The sequence below is a fragment of the Pseudoliparis swirei genome, chromosome 18 (genome assembly GCF_029220125.1).
Source record: "Pseudoliparis swirei isolate HS2019 ecotype Mariana Trench chromosome 18, NWPU_hadal_v1, whole genome shotgun sequence".
Classification (NCBI taxonomy): Eukaryota; Metazoa; Chordata; class Actinopteri; order Perciformes; family Liparidae; genus Pseudoliparis; species Pseudoliparis swirei.
In genome coordinates, this window is record NC_079405.1 from 7847242 (window position 1) to 7872462 (window position 25221).

The following is a 25221-nucleotide window of genomic DNA, read 5'->3' on the forward strand; positions in this document are numbered from 1 at the left end:
GATAGGAATTTCTGCCGCCATTTGTTCTGCACTGCTGCATTCAATTCAGAAAATGACTGCCAGGACATTGATTACTTCAGTCAGGTGACATGATGGCACAACAATGGCTCTGGTTCCCAGGAGATGGGGCTTGGACTCCTCAGAGGGGCACAAATTAACAAGGGAGATAAAGGTTTGACCAGCTATTTTTTTCTCACCCTTTGAATCAAATTAATTCTTATGAATGAGCACAGGAATAGTCCAGTATGCAGTCACCCCGATACAGACAGATAACACACTCGGCAAGCTACCCCCGAATCAAAGTATTTCGCTCGTATATAGTGTACATCCAAGCCAAGCCAAAAGGATGAAACGCATTTGAACAATGATGTATTTCCTTTTCATCACCATGGGAGTGAAGTCGTGTCCCTGCTATGTGCAGTAAAATAATAAACACAAATGTAAATGTTGCCAACAGTGGGGGCAAGCACACACAATGAAGAGAACTCTTGAAAACCAATTAAAAAAACATACCCTCCATGTGTTTGTAAACACAAGACATCATAATGCATGCAAACAGTAAAAATAAAAATAAAGCAAATATTGCATGGGGAGTGGGGAAAATGAGCTGTTGCCCTTTGTGAACATGACACATTCCAGTCACACACACACACACACACACATCTGTCCACAGACGGTGTGGTGACACCGAGCACGAGGCGGGCATCATGAGCGCTAGCATGCAGCCCCATAGCTGACAAACAGCGTGAGGTTGAGTGGAGCCGCGGCTCAAGTGTCTTCTTCCTACCTTTCAGCACCAGCACCTCGGCCCCGACAGCATCCTCCCCCTCCGCGCCGCTGCTGCTCGGGGGCTCGTCCCCCTCAAACAGCTGGTTCACCTCCCCCTGGATGTCCGAGGGGCGCCGGTTGCCGTCGCTCTTGCAGACGGTGAATCTCTGGCTCATGGTTGTCGCCGGTGAGACCAGCGACGGGGTCTTCTTGCCACGGTGGCTGGAGGGTTGACGGACAAGAAGGCAGCGGGAAATTGCTCTCGCTTCTCTGGGTTATTGTAGTCCACCTTCGACCCGTCTGACAAGTTCACTTGAGACTACGATGACCGGAGCGAGCAGCCGCTCTTCGTCGGGTAATTGGACGTGTGATGCCGACTGGACCGTCTCATCAACCGGTGTCTGGTGCCGCCGCGCGCCCCTGGGTCCTAGAGTCGACGGGTTCCGACCTTGTGTATTTCAAGGAAAACGTAAACACACGCGCACAACAAACAGCCTTTTATTCGACTTAACATCGTTTCAACTGGTTTATCGTGTAATGTTCTTTTATAATTTCGTTTTAACGACGGCCATTCAGAGCAACGCAGCCAATCTACGTTTCCAAATTGGCGTTGCTAGGCAACCAGACGGTGATGATCTGTCATTGCACCTGCTGCCGCTAAGTGGCAGTGTTTTTTGGTGGAAAAATAGTTTGACGTGTAAATAATAAATCCTGAGAAAAAAGGAAACTGGTGTGTGACTGTAAATAAGTAGACACTACTCCCCTCCCACTTCATTTTGGAAGCATATGTTGTGTTTTACATTAAACTGGCAGCTTTAGTGACTTAAATACAAAATATAATATAACGAATAATTATGATATACTGTTATGGGTTATAATAAAGCTCCATCTTTACCTGCAAAGTTTAAGTGATGTACATATGAATGCAATAATAATAATAATAATACAGTAATATAATTAGAATGAGCCATTCTGCACAAATATATTAGTTAAACTATAATGATATGCCAGTACCTTTGTACTTTGTAAAATATCTAAATATTTCGTCCATCTCTGACAACTAGACAGGACTCTGCACCCCAGAAATCTCGGGGGACTATTATTATGTTGTGTCAGCTGTTTTATGCTAATTTAATTGAACATTGATTTGGGCCCATTCGCTGTGCTCCCCTACCAGGTTAATCAAGTCATAGTTGAGGTGGGTGGCATCCAAGGTCTAGTGGTGTTTCTTTTCAGTGATCGGCCAACATGAAGGAGTTGGCCGATCACTGAAAAGAAACAATCAGACTTGATATCATTTCATTTCACTTTGATTAATTTGTTCTATTTCAATTGCTGGACACATCTGACATGTGGGAGGTGATTTACTGTTGAAGTGTGAAACGGGGTTAGTCGTGATGGACTGCTGCCCAGTACAACCAGTCTGATCTGCTGACAAGTTGCAGTCTCAAGGGACGCCTCTGTGGTGGTAATGAGAGAGCAAGTGTTAATCTTTCACATTCTCCATCCAAATAAGGTTTTTACACAAGAGAGACTTTGACGGGTTGTAATAGAAAAGTTTCATTAACAGTAAAAACAAATCTGCTCTATTCAAGTGTCCCATAAATCAAAACAGTGAGGCGTCATCATTTACTATAGATGGACCCAAAAATCTGAGTTTGTCGTTAATTATTCATTTAACACTGTGGTATAATATCAGAATTATTATGTTCAGAGTACTTTGGTGCCCATTCTGTGCATCTGACAATAAAAAAGACTTGTAACTTGGTATGTACAAATGTCCTCCTGACTGTAATGCCTAATTAGTTTGGTCCAGAATCAAACTGTCACAAGCAAACATCTTATCAGGAAACATGAGGTGATATCGCTGAAGCACATCATCGTTTTTGAGTTATTAAAATGATATCCAATAACACAGATCTGCTAGGACTCGTTCACAAAGCTTATAGTGACGTGAATACACTTCTAGGGTGTAATGAAGCCTGTGTTTGTGATTTCCAATTGTATTTCACTCTATATTGAACAGTGTTTCTATTATGTTGACTTCATATATGTCAGTTATCTTGTACATAGGGATTGACAGGTTCATATTAACTGCAGTGTGTATATGTCCACTTGGCATAATGCAGGACGTCCTCAAGTGTAACATTAACAACAGAAATGTCTCTTTTCTATTAGCCTTACCTGTGTCAGTATATTGTGTTAGTGAGCCAGCTTGCAGTAGGATTGTTCTGGAACTGCAATAGTATGCTGACATGATTAATACAATTAGCGACACAATTGTTTAGTATGTCAACATATTTGTTGTGATGGGTCTGAAATGAATATGGAACCACACGAACCAGCACTGTAACATGCTTTGATCCGATATTACACCTGTACTTTTATGTTATCAATAACTATTTAATTGCAATCCGATCACTCAAAACAAAATTGAATGCAACAGTTAAACTTTAATTTTGATTCATCATTAAAAACATTTTACACAAAAATCAAAAACCCTTTCGGAAAAACGCAAATAACCTCAACTTCGTCAGGTTAATTTGTAGACACATCCCTCAAACATTTAGTCTTTTTACGACCACTGGGAAGTCTATGAATGTGATTCAGATCTGTGAGCAGGAGTTGCTGCACAGTGTTCTGCAGCAGGAGACAGTACAAATCCTGGCTTCATTAAAAATGGAAAAGGAAAGAAAAGAAAATCAATGAAATATTAAAAGAACCTTGATCATTAATACATCAGTTATTAATGATGATACTGACTTGTCTTTGCGGTGAAAAGCCCTGTGGAGCACCACTAAAACCCTAAATCAAAGAACAAGGGGGTTTGAATAGCACATTCACTTCACCACAAGTCATTCCAACTCTCCTGAGCCAACGCAAGGATCGGGTTGGATTGAGAAAAAAAAGTCCTCGTGAAACACGTCAATGCCACAGGATATGTGCTTTGCAATCTTTTCAAGATCGAGGATGATAATCCTGTAGGATCCATGTCGTCATCAAATGACTGGCACTGTTCAGAATCTGTGAAGGGTGCAAAAAAATATATAAGGAAAAGTACCGACAACATTAATCAAACTACTATTATACATCGAATTCTCTAATGTACAGTGCAATTTAGAACAACCCCAAAATACAATTTCATAATGCAATGTGTTGGCGATTACATATGGCATTGCAGAGAATATAATAATAATAATGATGATTATTATAATAATCAGTTGACATAATTCTCGTGGTGTAGCAACACGCTCCCTCTGTTTTCATACATTGACTCTAAAGACATCTCATCTTTTTTCAAGGCTCACCGTGATTTGGGTTTGTGATTTCTGGCTTGATCCAGCCGAGACACGACGCCTGGGCCTCAAACTCCTTCAGCTCAGCATCAGTGACAGTCTTTCTCCGACCTGTTAAAGAGGTGACACATTAGAGACCAAGGCCTTGTGATGATATTCTGTCTACACCGGTTTGACCCACACCAGTGACATCTCACTCAATGTATGTGTACAGAGCAAGCTATTAAAAGGCTGTTAGAGATGACAACTAAATACAGTCATAGTCATCAGCAATATCTTTGTTTGGGGGTTCACCACTTCCAGACTGAGTTGGCTGTGGTTGTGGATGTGTGAGTGTGTATGGGGTTGATAAACAGACATAATCTAGTGTTTCCCATTAATTCCCTATAGCGGTCACTTTTGACCGGGAACACCATTGGTGTTAGAAAGTTGACTAAAACACAAAAAATGGTGGCGATCAGCAATTGTTATATGTTCAAATGCCTAGTGTGGAGGAAATCAGATGTACAACAATGGTTGATTAAATTAAATCGGTTAGATGTGACCCGAACACGACAGGAGGGTTAAAATCATCATTATTTGGTAGGCTACATTGCCAAATATTTGCAAAACTGATGGCATTACGATCAGTCTCAGCTATGTGTTTAGTGTTGATTAGCTCCTGAGATGGTGAACATGAGAAACGTTAAATAAGCTTAATATCAGTGTGTTAGCGTGTTAGTGTTGATTAGCTCGTGAGATGGTGAACATAGGAAATGTTTATCAAGCTTAATGTCAGTGTGTTAGCGTGTTAGCGTGTTAGAGTGCTGATTAGCTCCTAAGATGGTGGCCGTAGGCTAATTGGAAATATGATCACATCATTTCTTATTTCATCCCTCTGTTGTCCTTACTGAAGAGGAATAATATGTTGTCCATCTCCTTTATAACGATGCAGTCAGGACAGCCACTCTGCAGCAGTACATTTGTTTCACCCTTTCTTGTATCTGTTGGAAAAATGTGGATAATAATATCAATTATTATTATTATTATTTGTAGTACTAGTAATAGTGGTCTGCGCTGTAAATGTTTAACAGTGATAAGAAGAAGAAGAAGATAAAAGGATACAATTTAACAATTTAACAACAGGGCTCAAAGTAAAGACAAAACTTACTGTTGGTGCTGACATCATCCAAGATGTTGTTCTCATAGTAAGTCAATTCTACTTCACGAGTGCAATATCCATAACTGCAAAGGATTTTGTAAAGATGTAACACCTGACAATACTATATTTACGGTACATGGTGTACAAATACTCAACAAGATGAAAGGTCGCTCATATTTTAAACTTAAATTCGGAACGATAGATGTTCGGCTTGTCTGTGGAGGTAATGTTTATTTCCAGACTTGGCCAAAAAACAGAATTAATTAATGTTGAAATCCAACACTCTTCCGAGGAAATGGCTATCAAGTACCAACTCCCACGGATCTGAAATAACAAAAGAAGGGACTCTTGTTTGCAAATGTTCAGGTTGGATTCAGTTGAGTTGCATCGAATGAAGCAGTTTGTAAAATACAAAGGTCAGTTATACATTAAATGTGTAACTTACATCGGGACCTTTGTCCACTGGCTTGAGCAGCTTCTCACAAGCCAGCGACGCAGCCTGGCACACGGAGGTGAGACTCAGCACAACAACAGCAGCGACACACAAAGACTTCATGGTGGCTCTGATGCCAGTTTGTCTCTGTGAGGTCGGTCTTATAGAGGGAGACCTGACAGATCGCTGACCAATCATTGTTGTGCCTCGTGTGCCCACCCCGGGTCCTGCTGGGCAACTGGACTGAATGTTTTACCTTGAATTTGAGCATTTCCAAACAGCCGTATTTACTGATCAAAAAAACTGGCACGGCAATGCTGCACATATATCGAACTGGAGAAAAGGTGACTGGGGGTCAGTGGGGCTTGTGTTTCATGTCTATTTTATAGAATAGAATATACACTTTTATTAATCCCCAAGGGGAAATTAGTTCTCTGCATTTAACCCATCCTTAGTTATTAGGAGCAGTAGGCTTGTGCAAGCTTGAGCAGGCACGCACCATTTCTTTAGCTAAACTACCCTAAACGGCTGTTCATTCTCTATGGCGGTGTCTAAAATCGCCGATGTATATATCTCTGGCCTCGCAGCTCAGTTACGTTACATACACGCTGTGAAGGAACGGTAAACTCTAAACAGGGAGTCACGGAGTCTCTTTTTGACTCACCCGTCTCTTCATGCACTTCTCCTTACTGATGAAGAATTACTTTAACATATCACGTATATTAACTGCTCCACATGCCTCAACTAATGCAGGTATTTTTGGATGGTCACAAGGGAATGGATCATCACATGACTGTGGGGGTGGGGGGGTGTTTCACCCTCCATGATGCCTGTCTATAGCGGTATAATATATACTCTAATACTTTTCGCAGCGGGGCACAACAAGGACCTCTCTCCCTTTTTCAACTATTCCCTCATGTTTTTGGAAATCAGTCTCTCAGCTGGTGGGTTTGGGACTCATGCCCTACAGCCTGGCTAGAGGTGGGGAGAGCAGGGAGGGGAGGCATGCATCCTTCATCCTGTGATGTCACCGCCTCCACCCTGTGTCCACACCACTCACTCCTGCTGAAGCCATTGTCTGGTGAGTCGTGTGTTTGTCAAGGATCTGTGCAAGCATACAAGCAGCACAGAAGATATTGAGCATCTCTCCTTCAAAGCCAATGTGCAGAGCTGTGAGTACCATGTGCTCTCTTTTTTTCTTTGTTTCCCTCCTGATTACAATCGTTTAAGTTTCAGACGTTCAGATATTTTTGCTGTATTCTATTCTATTCTTGTTGATATGTTTTGTTGTGTTTTATAGCTGGTTCCTCTCCACATGCCAGTGACTTCGTCTGGGTGTCGTGTTCTGGTCCTGTTTGTCTTTTGTGTTCCGCCTGTGTTCTCGTGTGACGATGAATGACTCCGGTCCTGATGAGTACGTATCCATCTGTACTGTCAAAGTATAAATAACAAACAAAGTTTTTCGTTGCAGCAGCAGGCGTTCCTCACCTCCCTTTGATCGCCTGGTTGCCGCCCAGTTCCTGTGACTGGGGACAAGCAGGGACAAGTGGGGACTCTGCCCCCCCTAGATCCACCTTGATAGAAACATGTCCGGTCTCTCTGCCGCTGCTGTCTCGGCCGACTGCGCTACGCACTGGACCTGTCTGGCGCGCTCTGACAAAGACAGCGGCGGCGACCGGTGCAGTTGTGCTTTTGTGGGATGGGACTGAAGCAGGGCCCAAACAGCCCTTCACCTCACACCGGGGTAGGGGGGGCAGGAAGCTTTTCAGGACATTGGACAGTAGATGTCTGCAATTTCATTGGCTGTCAGTAGATTTCCACTATCCACGTCTTGCGGGGAAGCAGCAGGGGTTCAGTGCCTTGCTCAGACGAACTTGACTTGCTAATGGGAGAGCGGGGGGATCACCCACAACACTGGGTTGCAGGGCAGCCTCTTACCCTGAGCTAAAAAAAAGCCCCAGTTTTATAACAGTTTGGTGCGTCTGCACCAAAACATTCAGTGTAACACCCTGTTCTGTTTCTCCTGTGTTCTGTTTCTCCTATGTCTCCTCTGTGTCTTCTCTGTCTTAATTGTTTAATTGCCTGCACCTGCCCTCAGCCACTCTTGTCTCATTACTGTCTGATGTCGTACACCTGTGTTTCCCCCTATATATTGTGTCAGTCTTTCTCTTGTCTGCTGTCGGATTGTCGTCTCTAGTTCCGTGTCCTTTTCCCGTCATCCTGTCCGTGTTCCTGATCCTGCCTGCTTCTACCCTGCCTGCCTGCCCTGACCGACGATCCTCTGCCTGTCCCTTTTGGACCTTGTTTATTTTGCAACTGTTTTGCCTCATTAAAGAGTGCTTTTTGTTATTTATATTGCGTCCAGCCTGTCTCTCTGTGCCTGAGCCTCACCCCATCACAAGGACCTGACATTCAGGGTCAATCATTCCATACATAACATGTCATCTAGCTGACGCTTTTATCCAAAGCGACTTGCAATCCTGTTACATTCATACACCGTAGACGCAGCTACAGGGAGCAATTCAGGGTTAAGTGTCTTGCTCAAGGACACGTCGACTAGGGAGGGGATTGAACCTCCAACCCCCTGATTGAAAGACAGACCTGCTACCGACTGACCCACAGTCACCTCCATACTTAGTCAAACATGACTAACAGGACTTTTGGAACATTGGACCTTTGGATTAGAGGGGTTAGGGTTAACAACAGCCTTGGCAACCTGTCCACTCTTGGGAAACCCCATACCAAAGACCTTGATGTGATATCTGATTTTTTTTAATGACATTTGAAAAGCAAGTCAATGTGGCCTTAAAGCTGTTTAAGCTCTGTGCATTGCTGTTTCTGTCAGTGTGTCTTATATGTGGGACTTTTAGCTACCTGCTCTAGTCTGTACATTACTTTGGACAACAAGGTTTTTTATTATTATGTGCTTTATCAATACATTTGATTGATTGATTGATTGATGCACCTTGCGAAGGACATGAACCAAAGTTCTCAGCAATCCATCTAACAGTATTATTATTATTGATATTTCTACTATTATTGTATTCTCTCAGCCACTGTATTTGGTAAAGCTCAGGTTGATATATATATATATATATATATATCTATATATCCACCGGACTTGCCATATATATATATATATTTATATATATATGGCAAGTCCGGTGGAGAAGAGCACTGAAGGATAAAAACCTATTACATCCTGGTGCAATATCAGGAACACATCATTCATGAAGTTACTTTATAATTGGATTTTGGTCCAGTTTCTCTGAAACTTTTTTAAAGAGAGAACACATTTATTTGTTATGTCTGCTTGCTCAATTTATAGAATGTCAGAGACATTTTTTTCTGGAGGAGGAATGAGAGATTTTGGGAATAACATTGTTTTCTAATAATATTACTTTCAAGTCATTGTAATAGTGTAATTAATTAACTATGATAAGACATTTACAAAAAAGGGTGGCTTATTGGAGAATGCCACCTCAACATGCATAAACGGTCCGTGTGTTTGTGTGTACGTATGTGTGCATGCACTGCCATCAACAGAGCTGGCATTGAACACAAGATGTAAGCTCAGTAAGTAGAACTATTTGAATGCCAAAGTGTGTTCCAAAATGTGGTAAAGTGCCCCCTGGTCTGCATAGACACAACATCTGCTGCACCAAGGAAGTGGCTTTGTGGCTTCCTTAGCTTGTTCTAGTGAATCATATACCACTGCAGCTGACTGAGGTTCGATTTATTGTCAGACCAGTAGAAATATGGCATGCATAGTCTATTTTTATTTTTATTTTAACACGGAAAAAAAAACTTCTAAAAGGTTAAAGACTTCCTCCGAGTTTTCACGAGAGCACATTCATGATCAGACTCACGAGCAGACTCACGACACCATCAACGATCAGACGTCGGCCAGATAGGAACCACCATGGATGTGGAACAAGTGATCTACACGTTGTTGGAGGTGCTCATCGCCGTCAGCTGCTGTCTGGGTAATGCGCTGGTTGTGTTGGCGCTGTGGACCAGTAAGAGCATTCACAAGCCCACCTACGGCCTCATCGTCAGTCTGGCTGTGGCCGACTTCATGGTCGGCTGTGGGGTCATACCTCTGGCCGTGGTGATGGACGGGCGAGTGGAGACTTCATTCCACGGCTGTCTCTTCATCAGCTGTGTGGTCGTCCTGTTGAGCCTCGTCTCAGTTTTGTGTCTTGCGGCTATCGCAGTGGACCGCTTCCTCCGGGTGCATCTCCCTCTCAGGTACGATTATTTAGACAGACTAACACTTCCTAAATGCGGAGGGAAGTAAAATGGCACTGCGAGTTTCCGGGAGTCAGCAACATCTGCTAAAAGTACATGCAGATCATGAAAAGGGCTTTATGTTTTGATGATATAAGATGATATATTTAAACATTTTTAGACTCCTTTGAATTTTCCTTTTGGTCAGAACACTCAAATACATAAATATGTGTTGAGGATACCAACCGTTCCTTCTTCTCTGTTTTTAGGTACAAAAGGACTGTCACACAGAGGCATTCTCAGCTGGTGGTAGCAGCGTGTTGGCTTGTTGCAGTACCTCTGAGTTTTTCTCCCATGTTTGGATGGTACAACCATAAAACCTTGTCCGAGTCCACCAACTCCACCATAGTCTGCCAGTTTACAGCTGTGATCCCCATGTCATACCTGGTTTACCTCAACTTCTTTCTCTGCACCCTCACACCTCTGCTGGTGATGACCGTGCTGTACGGCTACATCTTCTGCACCATCCGAGGAACCCTTCGAGAGAAACCAGGCGACGGGCCCCAGAAACCGTGTCAGAACTACCTGGAGAAAGAGAAACAGCTGGCAGGCTCTCTGTCCCTGGTCCTGGCTCTGTTTGCCCTGTCCTGGCTCCCTCTCCACATTATGAACTGCATCGTTTACTTTGGTGAGGCCAAGGATGTACCAGGAACAGCTTTCCACGTCGGCCTCCTGCTCTGTCACGCCAACTCGGCTGTGAACCCAGTCGTGTACGCGTTCAAAATAGAAAAGATCAAGACGGCGTACCTGAAGCTTTGGAGACGGTACATCACATGTGGAGAAGAAACCCAAGCATCTCCGACCTGCCCGACGACAGACAACAACCTCAGCAACAGTAACATGAACAGCCTGGCCACAAATTTGTGAAGCAAGATTTCCTTTGTTGTTCTGAATGATTGAATTATTATACAGGCGCGTTGATGAATACAAATATTAGACTTATTTTTATAAACATAGAATGTGTACAGTTTCCACTTTGTCCACTATGTCTGTGTTAGACGCACAAGATCATCAATATTTTCATCTGACTAGGAGTAAAACTGCAAACAAGTGTACTTCCTGTAATGTGTTCTATTAAAGACGTAGTTTGAAGCCTAATAGGAAGTAAGAATCATCTGTACCATTTACCTGACGAGAGAAAACACTTTGTGCCATTAGACTTTGTTGCTGTTGCCATCAATCATGTAAAAAAAGTATAATTACAACTGATATAGTATCACTTTCCACTTTAAACACCTGATAATATAAAGATTAGTAGAAAGATGACAACCTTAATTGTAGGATGTAATAACAACACTTCTTTCATTCACTACACTGGTACACTTGCAACCAGCCTAAACGTGGCACTAAAATCTATTAATATAAATGTTCACCTAAATGGGTAAAATGAATCAACTGTGTCACTATGTGTAGAATATTCATGTGATGATAGCATCTCATCCTGATTCACATCATGCATCTTTAATTATTCACCATAAACCGAGTCAATGCTCACAGAGGAACATATTTTCTGGGAAAGATAAATTGCTTTATGAATAATTTAAATTTAATTTATAAATCAATTTCCTTTCATGCACTGGGATGACAGTGGGAATCTCAAAGAAAGATCACTCTGCAACCAAAACTATGTGAATGGCTAGAACGAGGTAAGTGAGCCCTGAGTCATGATGAGGCTGACTGCAGCAGAAAGAGGAGGCACATATTGGATATTGTTTGGATGGCAGTGATATAATAAATGATTTTAGGTTTGCATCAAAAAAGACTATATCATCAATAGATATGTGAAATGAGGATGTGAGATCGGCGAAATACTCTAAAAATAAGGTGCGGTTTAAATGTATTGTTTACTGTATTTCAGACCTCAAGTGGAAGAATTCTCCTCATTATTACACAATTAGCATTTTCCTAAAAGTAATGTATTTTTAACCCCAAAAACAATTTCAGTTTATTGAGACACACATCCCGTTATTGAGAAAAAACAATGGGTTGAAAATTCACATAACTCTGGCATGTGCAGGGCTCCAGACTGCGACCAAATGGTCGCATTTTGCGCCTAAAATTAGACACAGTGCGAGTAAATTTTTCATCAACTCGCGCATGCGCGACCAGTAAATTAGCAGATTTCTTTTTTTTGTTATTAAATATTTTTGTTGCTTACAAACTTGTTCTACACTTCAGCCCACTATAGTTAGCGGTAATGCCTGAATGACTGGTTTGCTAACCGACATTAACTCCAGAAGAAGAAGAAAGGAGACGAAAACCGAAGAAGAAGAAGGCAGGCCTGTGTGTGAGAGCGGGGGGGGGGGGGGCTAATGTGTGAAAAGAGGCGCACCGCAACGGAGACGCAACGAGGGCCGCAGAGTGAGAGGTCCACGAGGGGATCCTCACCACCGAGCGGCGTCCCCGTCCCCCGAGTTGAATCTCTGGGTCGACTCAGCCGACTCTCACATGTCTGAGCCCCTAGAGACTGATGTTCACGGTAAACACAGTCCATCGGGAGCGCGCGCGGGTTTTGATAAAGTTAGCGGAAGGATTTAAGTGACAACATCCGGTTTTGCAAAGTTAGCGGGAAAAACCACGTGAAACAACATCCGTTTTTCAAAATAAGATGTCGACAAATCATACACTAACATATAAAAGTAAACAATGAACTGATTTTGTATCTTTATAGATAGTTTCTGAGATTTAGCTTAAATTATGCTAACATTAAAACATGTTTACTGTACCAAGGAAGAGTTTATAAAAATTAGTCAGTCTATTGTATGTTAAGAAAAGTCCTGTATATAGATTTCCCCAAGAGTTCCAGGAAATGAATGATGCAGATGTGTTCCATACATATCTGAAATCCCCTACAATAGCAATCAAACAATTTTAATGTATCAATTAGGACATTTTTCAAAGTAAAAGTCCTAAATGTTTAAAGAAATCGGTAATTTCTTTAATGTTTGAGTTGCTTTATATATGTATTTCCTCATAGTCCTAGGCAATAATGCTACACAATAAATAGAATGCTTCAATCAACACCGTGATCGGTGATTGGTATTATCGGATCGGCAGATACTGATTTCAGTGATCGGTATTATCGGTGATCGGCAGATACTGATTTCAGTGATCGGAAACACTGGAGTTGATAAGCGTGTCTTGTCTGATCAATACATAACAGTGAGGTGCGTGAATGGACCGAGCGGCCAGCTGCTGATCACGCACTCAATAGCTCGACTGCATGAATAGAAGGTGCGCGCGTAGCTCTCAAAATTTTTTTTTGGGAGCACCCAAGACCCATTTTGACCCAGGAAAAAGTGCGCCCCTAAATTTTCTGCTTGCGCCCCTAACATTTTAAGTTAGGAGCGACTGTGCTCCTAGTTAAAAAAGTTAGTCTGGAGCCCTGATGTGTATGTTTTGATATTTTGTTTAAACTAAAACATCAAAGTCTCTCAATTATGTATCTATTTCAAATAACAGCAACATACTAGCAAGCTCAAATGTTCAAATGTTTATCTAATGTACATTTCTTAATATGCACAAAATGGTGTAATGTGATGTATATGCCTCCAAAAGGAGTTTGGAAGGAGGAGGAGGAGGAGGGTATATAGTCAGTAGCAATAACATTATGATATGTTTATTCTACATTACCTCTTGAAACTAATACATATAAAATATACACAATTACATGAACAATACCTTATTTGTATTTATATGATATATGTTTAATTGTTATGCTTGTTAAGGTAAGATAACAATGCTGTGTGCGTGTGTGTGTGTGTGTGGGGGGGGGGGGGGGTGTATTTCACAACTAGTAAGGGAGTCGTCATAATCGTGTGCACTGGGGAGCGTTACGTTAAACATTAAAACCGTACGCCACCACTCACAGCTGCAACGTGTATCTGCCTAATGAGTAGGCAGGCTAGTTTTGGTACTTATAGTTCCTTTACCTCCCAATAAAGTTATGCATTTTTGCTTCAATAACATTTTGATGCAATTTCCCTCGTGATGGTGTTGCAACTACACGACTTCCACCTGCAGCCTACTCGGGCAGAGTGCACATAAAGTGTCTAAGAAGTCTTAAAAAATAAGTCCAAATGTCATCAATCTATAAAAAAATGTTTTATAGATAAACCCAACAAGTCTACACACTCGGGGAGTGGCATTGCTTTCACCTTCCTTACTGTACTTCGGTCCGTCTTACATAATGTCGTCTCACAAGTTGAGTTAATGTTCACACCAGCCCAGTGCATTAGAGCCGCTAGTTGCTCGATGGTGGCGGCGCTGCTCGACAAAGGACCACTTTCACACGTTGGCTGGGCTCCGTAAGTTTAAAAGAGCTTCAAGTATCCATTAAAGTGCGATGTTATCATGGAACTAGCGGACAAGGTGGTTCGGCGTAGTGGCGTTTAATCGTGTTTTGCGGACATGTAATTATTAGGACACCGTTACATTGAATTAACGTCAGGCCTGTACTTAAGTTAAGTTGAGTTTCTTGTGACGGTAGGCAATGGAATCTACCGGTTCTACGGGGTTTCCGAGGAACGTTTCTACTGGGTGTTTAGATTCAGTCCGAGTCCCTGTGAGAAACGACGCCGGTAACGTTATCCGGTTTTTCATGTGGCGACTTTAAAGCTGTGACCGAGGTGACGGTCGGCTAACCGCTCGGGCTAGCTCGAGGGGTTGTTTATAACTCTGTAAAAGGAGAAATAGAAACACAGTAGCTAGTTGTCTGCAGTTACTCTCTAAATAACACCAACGGCGTTGTTCGGCTGTAATGTACACAGAGTTGGAAGATGATGATGAAACAGCTGTGATAAATAAATTGATTGCAGGGCTCTCAAGTTTTGAAGACAGGCAAGAGTGACATTTCCATCAGCACCCCCCCCCCCCTCTTTTTTTTGATTGGCTGATAAGTGGCTCCTCACAGCAGAACTCCAGGGGAGCGCTTGATTCCTCCACGGTGAGGGCAGCGCGGCCAGCTCATGTTTGCGCGCTGCGGCACATTAAAACATTAAATAGCCGAGAGTTTTTTTCAGCATGAGAAATACGATGTGTGGCAGGAGTGCGTGACTTAAGACCGAAATGCTTGAGTCTCACGCTCAATGCGTGACACTTGAGAGCCCTGTGATTGTATTGATTATTTTGTTTATCTGCTCATAGCAAATGGATTATTTTAGTCTGAAACTAGAACGGGCACTCGGTAGAGTGCATACCTTCGCATTTCACAAGATTGGGCATTGAATTATGAACATTTTGGCATTAGTTGCATGCCAATTGGATCAAAATTGACTGCGCTATGGTAAAAAGAAGACTTTGACCTTTGACCCGATTGCTCCCAAAATCTAATCAAATGGTCCCCGGATAATAACCAATCATCCCACCAAATTTCATGCGATTCGGTTTAATACTTTTTTACCTTCGCATTGAAAATGCGGAAGGTTATGTTTTGATCGCAGTGTATTTATTTATTTATTTGCGTGTTACTCGCATAACTAAAAAAGTATTAAACCGAATCACATGACATTTGGTGGGATGATTGGTTATTATCCGGGGACCATTTGATTAGATTTTGGGATCGATCGGGTCAAAGGTCATGAAAAGGTCAAAATCTCATGTTATTACCTTCGCATTTTCAATGCGAAGGTAATAACATGAGATTTCACATGTGAACCCCTTTGCTTAATTTTTTTCCATAGTTCCATCCGGTCATGGAGCTGTTGATCCGCCGGTACCGTCCCTCAGACAAGGACTCCGTGCTCAGCCTCTACAGCATCGGCATCCGGGAGCACATCCGCCCGTGTTTTCTCAACGCCATGACCAGCCCTCTCTACCTCACCGTCACCCTGGCCCTGTGCGTCGCCGGCCACCTGCTGGGCGCCGCGCTGGGGGCCGTGGTGCTGCCGGGCGCCTGGGTGGGCCTTGTGTACTACTGCTGTCACCTGCTATACGCCGGCTACGTCAGGAAAGTACTCCAGACGGACATGCGGGACATCCCCGGGAACTACATGAGCCGACCGGATGACGGTTTCTGGGTGGCGGAGGCCGAGGTTGACGGGAGGACCCGGATCTTGGGTATGGTGGCTTTGGTGACCAAAGAAAGTGGGAAGGAGAGGTACGGAGAACTGGTTAGAATGATCATCTCACCGTCGTGCCGGCGGATGGGCCTGGGCTTCCGGATGGCTCAGACTGTGATTGACTTCTGTCAGGAGCGAGGCCTCTCCAAGGTGGCGCTGGAGACCAGCTCCACTCAGGCCGCCGCCCTGTCCCTGTACGAGAAGCTGGGGTTCAGCCACATCGCCTCACACACCCATACACATGTTTCCAATTGGGTCGTGACGCTGACGATGGTGTCGATTTTGGTAATGGAAAAACGTCTGTCGCGCCTGTCGTGAGCGTGTGAATGGGTGAAGGACGTGTCGTGTTAAAGCGCTGTCCAAGTGCACCTCCATTACACAGGCACACGTCTGTTCACCATTTTAAGAAAAAGACCAATCAGTCACTGTGATGTTCCTTTTACACTCCTCTTTATCAGTCGTTTAAACTCATGCATAGATCATAGTTGACGGACCAAATGATCTGTAAAATATGTCCCGCAAATGATTAGGTGTCTTCGGTTTGGACCAAGATTCTCCGACGATTGATTGTCTTTTACTTTTTTTTTCAACTGCTGTGATTGTATTGCACAAGTGATCAGTCACATTTTAACGTTTTATACACAAAAACATGCACAAAATAAAAGCACCTCAAATGTTCTCACACCACTGTTGCTTTTTGCTTTTACTCGTCATCCTCTCGCAAACACTCGCACACATTGACTGCAACGTTTTAGAGCTCAGGTTAAAGAGTTAGTTGTCTTTAACTACTGGTTGTCGCTCTACTGGTATTACATCACCAACAAACCAATAGGAAGGATTGGAAACAGGTGCAACACTAGCAAACACAGCCTTTCCCTCTTATCACTTGTACTTTGTTCATTAATTCCACTACTCTTGATAAATGGACACTCAATAGTTAAATCCTGTGGCGGCAAAAGAATAAACGAGAATAATTTACATTTATTACATTGCAGACAGGAGGTTAAACAATAGATGTTGGGGAGGCTACATTTAATTAAACTATCTTTGTCTTAAATATAAATAAATATTTGATAATTCTTACCTGTTCTGTTGGTTACATTCTAATATTATCTGAATAATCACATCTTGGACTTACTATTTACCTTTAATTATTGAAATGGGCCCCGTGGCTATGAACAGAAATCTGCTCGGTAAAAATACTTTTAAAGTTTTTTCCCCCACTTAATTGATTCTAAAAACTTTCAGAATGGAAACAGTAGAAAGAAAAAAAGTTCTTACAGATAACATAATGTACTTATTTGCTATGTGTCACAATCATTGAGGTGATGGACACTGTTAGAAGTGGGACAAATAAATGCGAATTTTTCTGGGATTAGCGAGAATAGACCAGGCCGGGAAAAGTAAATGTGGAATGTGGGTAATAAAACAGATCAAAGGGGACCCCAGTTCCATTAGACTACGACAATAGGAAAGCAACAAGGAATCCATCATGCCGGCCGACAAGGAGAGTGGCTGTAAAATCAGATGAAAGCATCGAGGCCATCGCTGGGACGAAAAGCAGAGGGCCAGGTGTGACAGAACAGGGGTCCTGAGAGGTCAGCGGAGGCGTTTACAACCCCGGCCACGACAGGACCATGGCACCTCTTGTGATATTCAGATGAAGACCTGGTTGATTGTGTGTTCAGGAGCCCAAATCCTGACCAAATGGGCCAGAGAGGATGTTACTACGAAAGTGAATAAACACGAGCCTGGATTCATGTGTGTTAACCTGCCTGTAGATCAATGGTCATTGATATGATAATGTGATATATGTCTCCCAATATGTTCCGTATCCTGACCCCCGGTTAGTGTGTTTGATGTCACTGGCATCGGGAAGTCTCACCAGGTCTGAAAGGGTCATAAAGCGGGTACCCTAAATGCCTGAGAGATAAGAGAAGACAACGGTCCCCCTCTTTGAAGTGGGACAGAGAGTCTCTCCAGAACCTCTCAGGAAGAGAGGGGGGGGGGGATGAACCCCCCATCAGCACCCCAAAGAGGGGGACGGATATCCGGTAAAAGTGGGAGGAGCCGAGGGTATAAAGGTGACGGACAGGGTGAGGGTTTTTGAGAGGTCAGAAAAAAGAGGTCTTTAGTGGTTGTGTTTTAGCGTCAGGCTTCCGAGAGGGAACTGACTTATAATTGTACTTTGTTTATTTCTTTCTTCCTTTTTTGAATAAAATACTTGGCTGCCTTGCAGTCTTAAACTTTACATTCGGTTTGTGGACCTACTTTGTTTGTGAGACCTATTTCTTCACCGGTCGACCCACCCGAGAAGACGGAAGGCGGAGCGGACCTCTGGCGGACCCCAGCCTCCGAGGTGAGTCTGCACGGCTACCCCTACTGACCTCAGTCCCCCAGGGACCATTCTGAGCCCTCACACTCTCCACTGACATTTTGTACTGACGAGAGAAATCGCTGCAGCTGGTAGACCTCCGTCTCTCCGCCGAGCCGTGGTTCGGGACGGGAGAGAGGACTCGAAATAATCGAGAACTCGCCTCAGAGTTTGTCCTAAGAATAAGAATATTAATAGGGGTCCCGCCAGCCGCTCTACGAGCCTTGTAACCTCGAGCGTGTTTGGGAGGAGACTAGATAATTCAATACCCAGCATTTCTCTCCGCGGAGATCGATCTGACATCATCCGGGGTGTCGCGCGCCGAGCCAAACAGCAGCCACTGTCGAGAGGCACGCGTCGCTCTCATCAGCCAGGAACGATCGCGGAATCATAGAGGGAGTTACTGATCTCCGCCTCCTTCTCCCTTAACTCGGTTCGCCTCTCGCGGTTTCCTCTCCCCTCGAAGCGAAGCGAGCCGGCCGTGACCGGTCGGTTGGTCAGAGAGAGACAAGAGAGACGCGGCACCGTGACCCGTGTGGTCTCTCCAGTGCGACAGGTTAGCCGCAGGCGGGCAGCGCGCCGCGTCGCCGCCGACTGGCCGACGGCCGACAGACAGTTATCTACACGTCTGTCATTAGAGCACGATTATTTCCCTCAAAGTACCTGTGTGAGTCTCCGCCTCAAACCTTTCCCCCCTCCTCCATCTCTCCTCTCCGTCTCGTTCCCTGCTCTTCCCCCCTCTCCCCCCTCTCCCCGGTTTCGAGACCGAGAAGCAGTTTTTCTTTCCGCCTCTTGCGAGGCTCACGGGCGACAGGTTCACGCGTTCTGCTCTCTTAACAACACACTGTGCTCAGTAGATCAGATAATAATCTAGGGTAAAAAACAATTTCTCAACTGCAGCTGTCGGAGTACTGACACACACGTAATACGACATGTATCGGTCAGGTTTTTGTGACCAGGTGAGGCTCAGGTGCAGAGAGACAGGCTGGACACAATATAAATAAATAAAAAAGCACTCTTTAATGAGACAAAACAGTTCACAAAAAAACAAGGTCCAAAAGGGGCAGGCAGGCAGGGTCGAAGCAGGCAGGATCAGATACGACAGACAGGACGACGTAAAAAAAGACACGGAACTAGAGACGACAATCTGACAGCAGACAAGGGAAAGACTGACACAATATATAGGGGGGGAAACAGGTGTACGACATCAGACAGTAACGAGACAAGAGTGGCTGAGGGCAGGTGCAGGGAATTAAACAATTAGGAAAAGAGAAGACACAGAGGAGACATAGGAGACACGGAACACAGGAGACACAGAACCGGGTGTTACAGTATCAGGAGATACCAACTTACACTACCGTTCAAAAGTTTGGGGTCATCCATACAATTTTGTGTCTTCCATGAAAACTCACACTTTTATTTATCAAATGAATTGAACATTTCAGAGAACATATAATCAAGACATTGACAAGGTTAGAAATAATGATTAATATTTGAAGTATTAATTTTGTTCTTCAAACTTCAAGCTCAAAGGAAGGCCAGTTGTATAGCTTATATCACCAGCATAACTGTTTTCAGCTGTGCTAACATAATTGCACAAGGGTTTTCTAATCAGATATTAGTCTTCTAAGGCGATTAGCAAACACAATGTACCATTAGAACACTGGAGTGATCGTTGATGGAAATGGGCCTCTATACACCTATGGAGATATGTCATTAGAAACCAGACGTTTCCACCTTGAATATTAATTTACCACATTAACAATGTAGAGAGTGTATTTTTGATTAATGTTATCTTTACTGAAAAAACAGTGCTTTTCTTTGAAAAATAAAGACATTTCTCAGTGACCCCAAACTTTTGAACGGTAGTGTATATTACGGACCCCCGTACAGAGGGCCACGGACCCCCGGGGGTTGTTCTCCTACAGCTTTGCACGGTTCAATGGTCTTCAGGAATCTCCCACAAGTTTGTCATTTTGACGCTACATGTGAGACCAAACATGTGTCATCAATATCATGTTGATAAAAAGAAACAAAAAACATATCCAGATCAGACAGTAGGGTGATGGTTGCTGGTTGTGAATGATAAACAGTAGAAGGCGACATTTATCTGAGCAACACTGAAGCATCTTGTCTGAGATGCAACTCTCTAGTTTCTTGTAGTTGCACAATGTAATGTACATTATAATTGTGTTATAGTTACATTACAGATTCACATCATCCTATAATGTATGATGCACATTACAGATTAAACTACCCAACAGTTTAAATATAAATTGAAGTCGGTTAACATTTTTTATTCGCTCAAATTTGGATTAGTGCACCATTAGTGGACCATTTATGGATTAGTGGTGATAATCCGGTCATATAACGAGTACTTTTGCTTGATGCATTCAGATGATAATAATATCTTTGTACTACTACTTAATTAAACATTTGGATGCAATACTTTTACTCGTCTTGCGTATTTATTACAGGGAAAGAAACACTTTCACTTTTTTATTGCGATTGAGGTGACGAGTCATCATATTTCAACTCGAGTAGTGTCTGTATATAAAGTCACAATTTGTAGATGTTATAGCATCATTCAAATCATTCTGTTTACATGAACAAACAAACAAATCTTGAATCTTGAATCTATGTCTGCCTCACTGTGTGTTTATATTCTACCACTAAGAGGTGCCAGAGGTTTATAATCCAACACTTTGAAGCATCAGCTGCTTGTTACTTTGTTTTCAGGCTCTGGACTATATGAATGAATGCTTCAGGGCACTGATGTGAAGGCTGGTTCTGTTCTGGAGACCTCTAGTTGGGCTTCACCCTACACGATAAAGGACACACATTAATATTCATAATTACAATAAATAAATAGAATAAAGCAGTATTCCCCATCTAGTCACCTAGCAAGTCAATTAAATACATGAACAATAATGATAATCATATATTAATATTATATTCATCCAGTAATGTAATAATAAAACTTTGACAGGGACCAGCGAGTTCAACACTGTGTGTGTGTGTGCGTGTGTGTGTGTGTGTGTGTGTGCGTGTGTGTGGACTGACTTTGCAGATTGCTAAAAATGATGACTCAAAAACAGATTTTCAAAGAGGAAACTGCAGGACATTAACTTCACTGACATTAGGACCCATCGCTGTCTGTCTGATGTCAGTCAGGCTCCGTGCTTTATTTATTCATTTGTGTGTTTAACCCGATTGTTTAACAAAAAAAGAGAATTCTGGCCTATACATTTTATGAGTCTCATTTCCTGTATTCTTGGCCTTCATTGTTATCTGCGATGCTTATTACCCTTTACCGTGCGTTGTCTAAACATTTCTTACAGACACAGTGGATGTGTTCCCTTTCAGTTCATCTACAAAATAAATATGTTGACATGATCTAAGTGAAGAAATGGTTTGTTCACAACCTGGTGGATCATCTGATTCCTGCAGCATTAATCTTTGGAGAGATGCGTGTGTGTTGTACAATGTTATAATAAGCACTGGCTAAACCTCAAAAATGAAGAACGGAAATGGCCTAAAAATAAAGGTTGTGCCCGTTGGGCTCCGGTGTTTTGGACGCCAACATGAACTAACACACACGTTTATGTTTACTGCTCTGGGTCCTTCTCCAGAAAGGCTGGAGTCTGTGTAGAACAGATCTTCTGACCGCATTATCATTTAAATAACGAGCTACGCAGCTCTCCGACCAAGTAGGAGCAGCCTGACCACCGGAGGATTCTGATGTTGGGCTGGAGCGCCTGATGGTGCCGGGTCCGACCCGGGAGAGGACCGTTGGTATGCACCGCCGACTACTGGAGGTGACGCGTTTATTGATACAAATAAGACACGAGAACAAACTGCTTTTAAATGCAACCCTTTATTTATTGGCCCCCGACATCAATTAAACAAATGAACATCAATTAATCAACAACAATCAATTTTTTTTACAAAAAACATCTTTCGAGAGAACAAAGGCATCAATTAAACACATATGAACATCAAGTTGGTTAGTTAGTAAGGGAGTTTCAGTTGGTTAGTTAGTTAGTAAGTCAAAAGTGGTTTAGCCTGGTAATGACTCTCATAGGGACAGTTAATAAGTGAGTTAATTAGTTAGTTAGATTTAGTAAGTGACTCAAATGAAGACGAGGGAGAGCTCCATGCTCAACACCATTCTAGGACAGAAGGCCACTTTCCTTCCTTGTGTGGCAGCTGGACGCTGCAGCTCAGTCTCTCTCAGACACCGTCTCTCAAGTCAGTGTAGCAGAGTCCAGGACCTGAGACCTCATGAAGTCAGTGTAGCAGAGTCCTGGACCTGAGACCTCATGAAGTCAGTGTAGCAGAGTCCAGGACCTGAGACCTCATGAAGTCAGTGTAGCAGAGTCCAGGACCTGAGACCTCATGAAGTCAGTGTAGCAGAGTCCTGGACCTGAGACCTCATGGAGTCAGTGTAGCAGAGTCCTGGACCTAAGACCTCATGAAGTCAGTGTAGCAGAGTCCTGGACCTGAGACCTCATGAAGTCAGCTGGTGGTGGTGACCAGGGCTCTGAGAGGTGAGTAATACTCCTCCGCCCCTCTGGGTCACTCAGTCGCGATTAATGAATTTCAAAATGTGCGATTAATTAGTTAATTTTTTAAAATCGATTGACAGCCCTAATATATATACAGGACTGTCTCAGAAATTTAGAATATTGTGATAAAGTTCTTTATTATTCTTTTAATATTGCTGATTATGGCTTACAGCTTAAGAAAACTCTAAAATCCTATCTCATAAAATTTGAATATTTCCTCAGACCAAGTAAAAAAAAAGATTTATAACAGCAAAACAAAATCAAACATTTGAAAATGTGTTTCCAGGTGTTTCGAGTTAATTAGACGATTCAAGTAATTTGTTTAATACCCTACTAGTATACTTTTTCATGATATTCTAATATTTAGAGATAGGATATTTGAGTTTTCTTAAGCTGTAAGCCATAATCAGCAATATTAAAAGAATAAAAGGCTTGCAATATTTCAGTTGATTTGTAATGAATCCAGAATGCATGACATTTTGTTTTTTTAATTGCATTACAGAAAATAAAGAACTTTATCACAATATTCTAATTTTCTGAGACAGTCCTGTATATATATATATGTATATATATATATAATTATAATTCAGAGATGGATATTGTATTTTTACCTTTGTCTAAAAGTTACTAGTTCTTTGAGGATTTTTAATTTAACATACTAAATGTGTGATCATTCTATAAAATTACGGAACTAATATTGTATACTTATACAAGTCCGGACTGAGGACCTCATGAAGTCAGCTGGTGGTGGTGACCAGGGCTCTGAGAGGTGAGTAATACTCCTCCGCCCCTCTGGGTCACTTACTATCTATCTAACTAACTAATTAACTCACTTATTAACTGTCCCTGTGATAGCCATTACCAGGCTAAACCATGTTTGACTTACTAGCTAACTAACCAACTGACAAACTAACTAACAAAAACATGTACTAACTAACTCACAGTGAGTCATCTATGATTTGACAACCCACTGTGTTCTAAGAGCGGCAAAGAGTTCAAAAGAAAAACCACGGCTGAGTCCGTCTTTCATCTGAACCCTGGGTCTTTGAGCGTCCAACTTGTTGATATTCGGTCGGGCTGCAGAAAGTAAAGGTTTAGTTTAGAATCCTGGCGTTATGAGATACCAGTACTTCTTTATAGTCAACGTCATGCCACGCAATTATATTAATACTGATTATATTGAACCATTGAGGCACAAACAAAGAACATTAATTACATTTTTAATTTGTGTATTTCATTTTTTGGGATTGAGGGAGAACCCTGAGGTTCAGGAGAACCCCCTTTCATGATTCTGATTGATTCAAGTTGATCATTTAGACTTTAGAGTTTCCTCTCAGCCTGAAGGGAATATTGTTGGGACACAGAGAGAATATACACAGTAAAATCCACAGTGTTAAATATGCAGTGTGAAAGTCCATTGACTCTTTCAGTTATTTCAACAACAGCTTGAGTAAGATGCCCCCTGGTGTTGGTGTTAATTTACGGAGTTAAAGCAGTGGTGTCAGAAGTACTCTGAGAAGCCACGCCTCTCTCCTCGCCTCATTTCTAACGGCTCGAACAGATTTTTCTCAGCGCGCTTTTCCTAACGTCGACCGACTGCGGTAAGTGTCTTTTTAGTCACCTATTAAAAGACAGTATTTTGGCATTTCAACAGGGGCAAACATTTGTAGAATACCTTAATAATGTTGGCTGCGCCTTATTCCAGCTGTCTTTGCATTTTTAAAATGACAAATTACAATGGATTAACATGACCGAGTTGAACTAACTTGCCCTCCATAGTGTGGTCACCACGTTCAACAAATTAAGACTAACAAGCTAATGTTGAACGTTAACTCAAACTCGACAGCACGGCGAGCTGCGTAATACAGTGTGGAGGGGTGATTATTTTGTAGTCTTTGTATGAAACACTAGCTACTCAAGTACTTAAGTTAGCTAGCTACTGATATTGTATTCTTGCAGCCGCATACGGTCGACTTTAAGAGGACATTTGAATCGGTTACATTTATATTATTAATATATTTATCTATTTTATGCAGTCATCTGTTGATTTAAATGAGCTGATCTCAGGTCTGCTGAAACTCGCAGCCACGCCTCCATTTGACTCGTTCAGAACAACATCATGACTCAAGCTAAAGCACGAGGAAAGCATTGAAGCTAGCAGCTACTATTACAGACGAGCTAACAGCCACAGTGCAGTGTGCTGACGTCCGACGTCAGAGACCCGCGTTGAGAGCCAGAGGAGCAGGACGTGTGCTACTGGGCTCCAGTGTTGCCAGGTCCGCGGTTTTCCCG

At 42.5% G+C, this 25221-nt stretch overlaps 3 protein-coding genes and 1 long non-coding RNA gene across 11 annotated transcripts in view; 2 read left to right on the top strand and 2 right to left on the bottom strand.

Annotated features, from left to right (window-relative positions):
• Nucleotides 1-2453, bottom strand: part of slc12a5a (solute carrier family 12 member 5a) — a 176084-nt gene extending 173631 nt beyond the window's left edge. For all 7 annotated transcript variants that reach the window (XM_056438382.1, XM_056438378.1, XM_056438383.1 and 4 more), the window contains exon 1: nucleotides 788-2453. In XM_056438382.1, the coding sequence (XP_056294357.1) occupies nucleotides 788-944 (157 nt within the window). In that variant the 5' untranslated portion in view covers nucleotides 945-2453. The remainder of the gene's footprint in view (nucleotides 1-787) is intronic.
• A 748-nt stretch (nucleotides 2454-3201) lies between these two features.
• Nucleotides 3202-5778, bottom strand: LOC130208943 (uncharacterized). The gene is made up of 4 exons (XR_008834504.1): nucleotides 5651-5778; nucleotides 5215-5529; nucleotides 4077-5047; nucleotides 3202-3792 (listed from the first exon to the last, which is right to left on the bottom strand). It is a non-coding gene; the product is annotated as an uncharacterized LOC130208943 (long non-coding RNA).
• A 3767-nt stretch (nucleotides 5779-9545) lies between these two features.
• LOC130208942 (adenosine receptor A1-like) lies at nucleotides 9546-10882 on the top strand. Its single transcript, XM_056438392.1, has 2 exons — nucleotides 9546-9889; nucleotides 10138-10882. Exons 1-2 carry the CDS (start codon nucleotides 9561-9563, stop codon nucleotides 10793-10795), a joined length of 987 nt encoding a protein of 328 aa, XP_056294367.1. The 5' UTR covers nucleotides 9546-9560; the 3' UTR covers nucleotides 10796-10882.
• Nucleotides 10883-12271: 1389 nt separating this feature from the next.
• nat8l2 (N-acetyltransferase 8-like 2) lies at nucleotides 12272-16657 on the top strand. Of its 2 annotated transcripts, none has more exons than XM_056438389.1 (2): nucleotides 12272-12407; nucleotides 15610-16657. In XM_056438389.1, exons 1-2 carry the CDS (start codon nucleotides 12399-12401, stop codon nucleotides 16303-16305), a joined length of 705 nt encoding a protein of 234 aa, XP_056294364.1. In that variant the 5' UTR covers nucleotides 12272-12398; the 3' UTR covers nucleotides 16306-16657. The 2 variants fall into 2 exon arrangements, with proteins under 2 accessions (XP_056294364.1, XP_056294365.1); XM_056438390.1 differs by lacking the exon at nucleotides 12272-12407 and adding an exon at nucleotides 14183-14235.
• Nucleotides 16658-25221: the final 8564 nt, after the last annotated feature.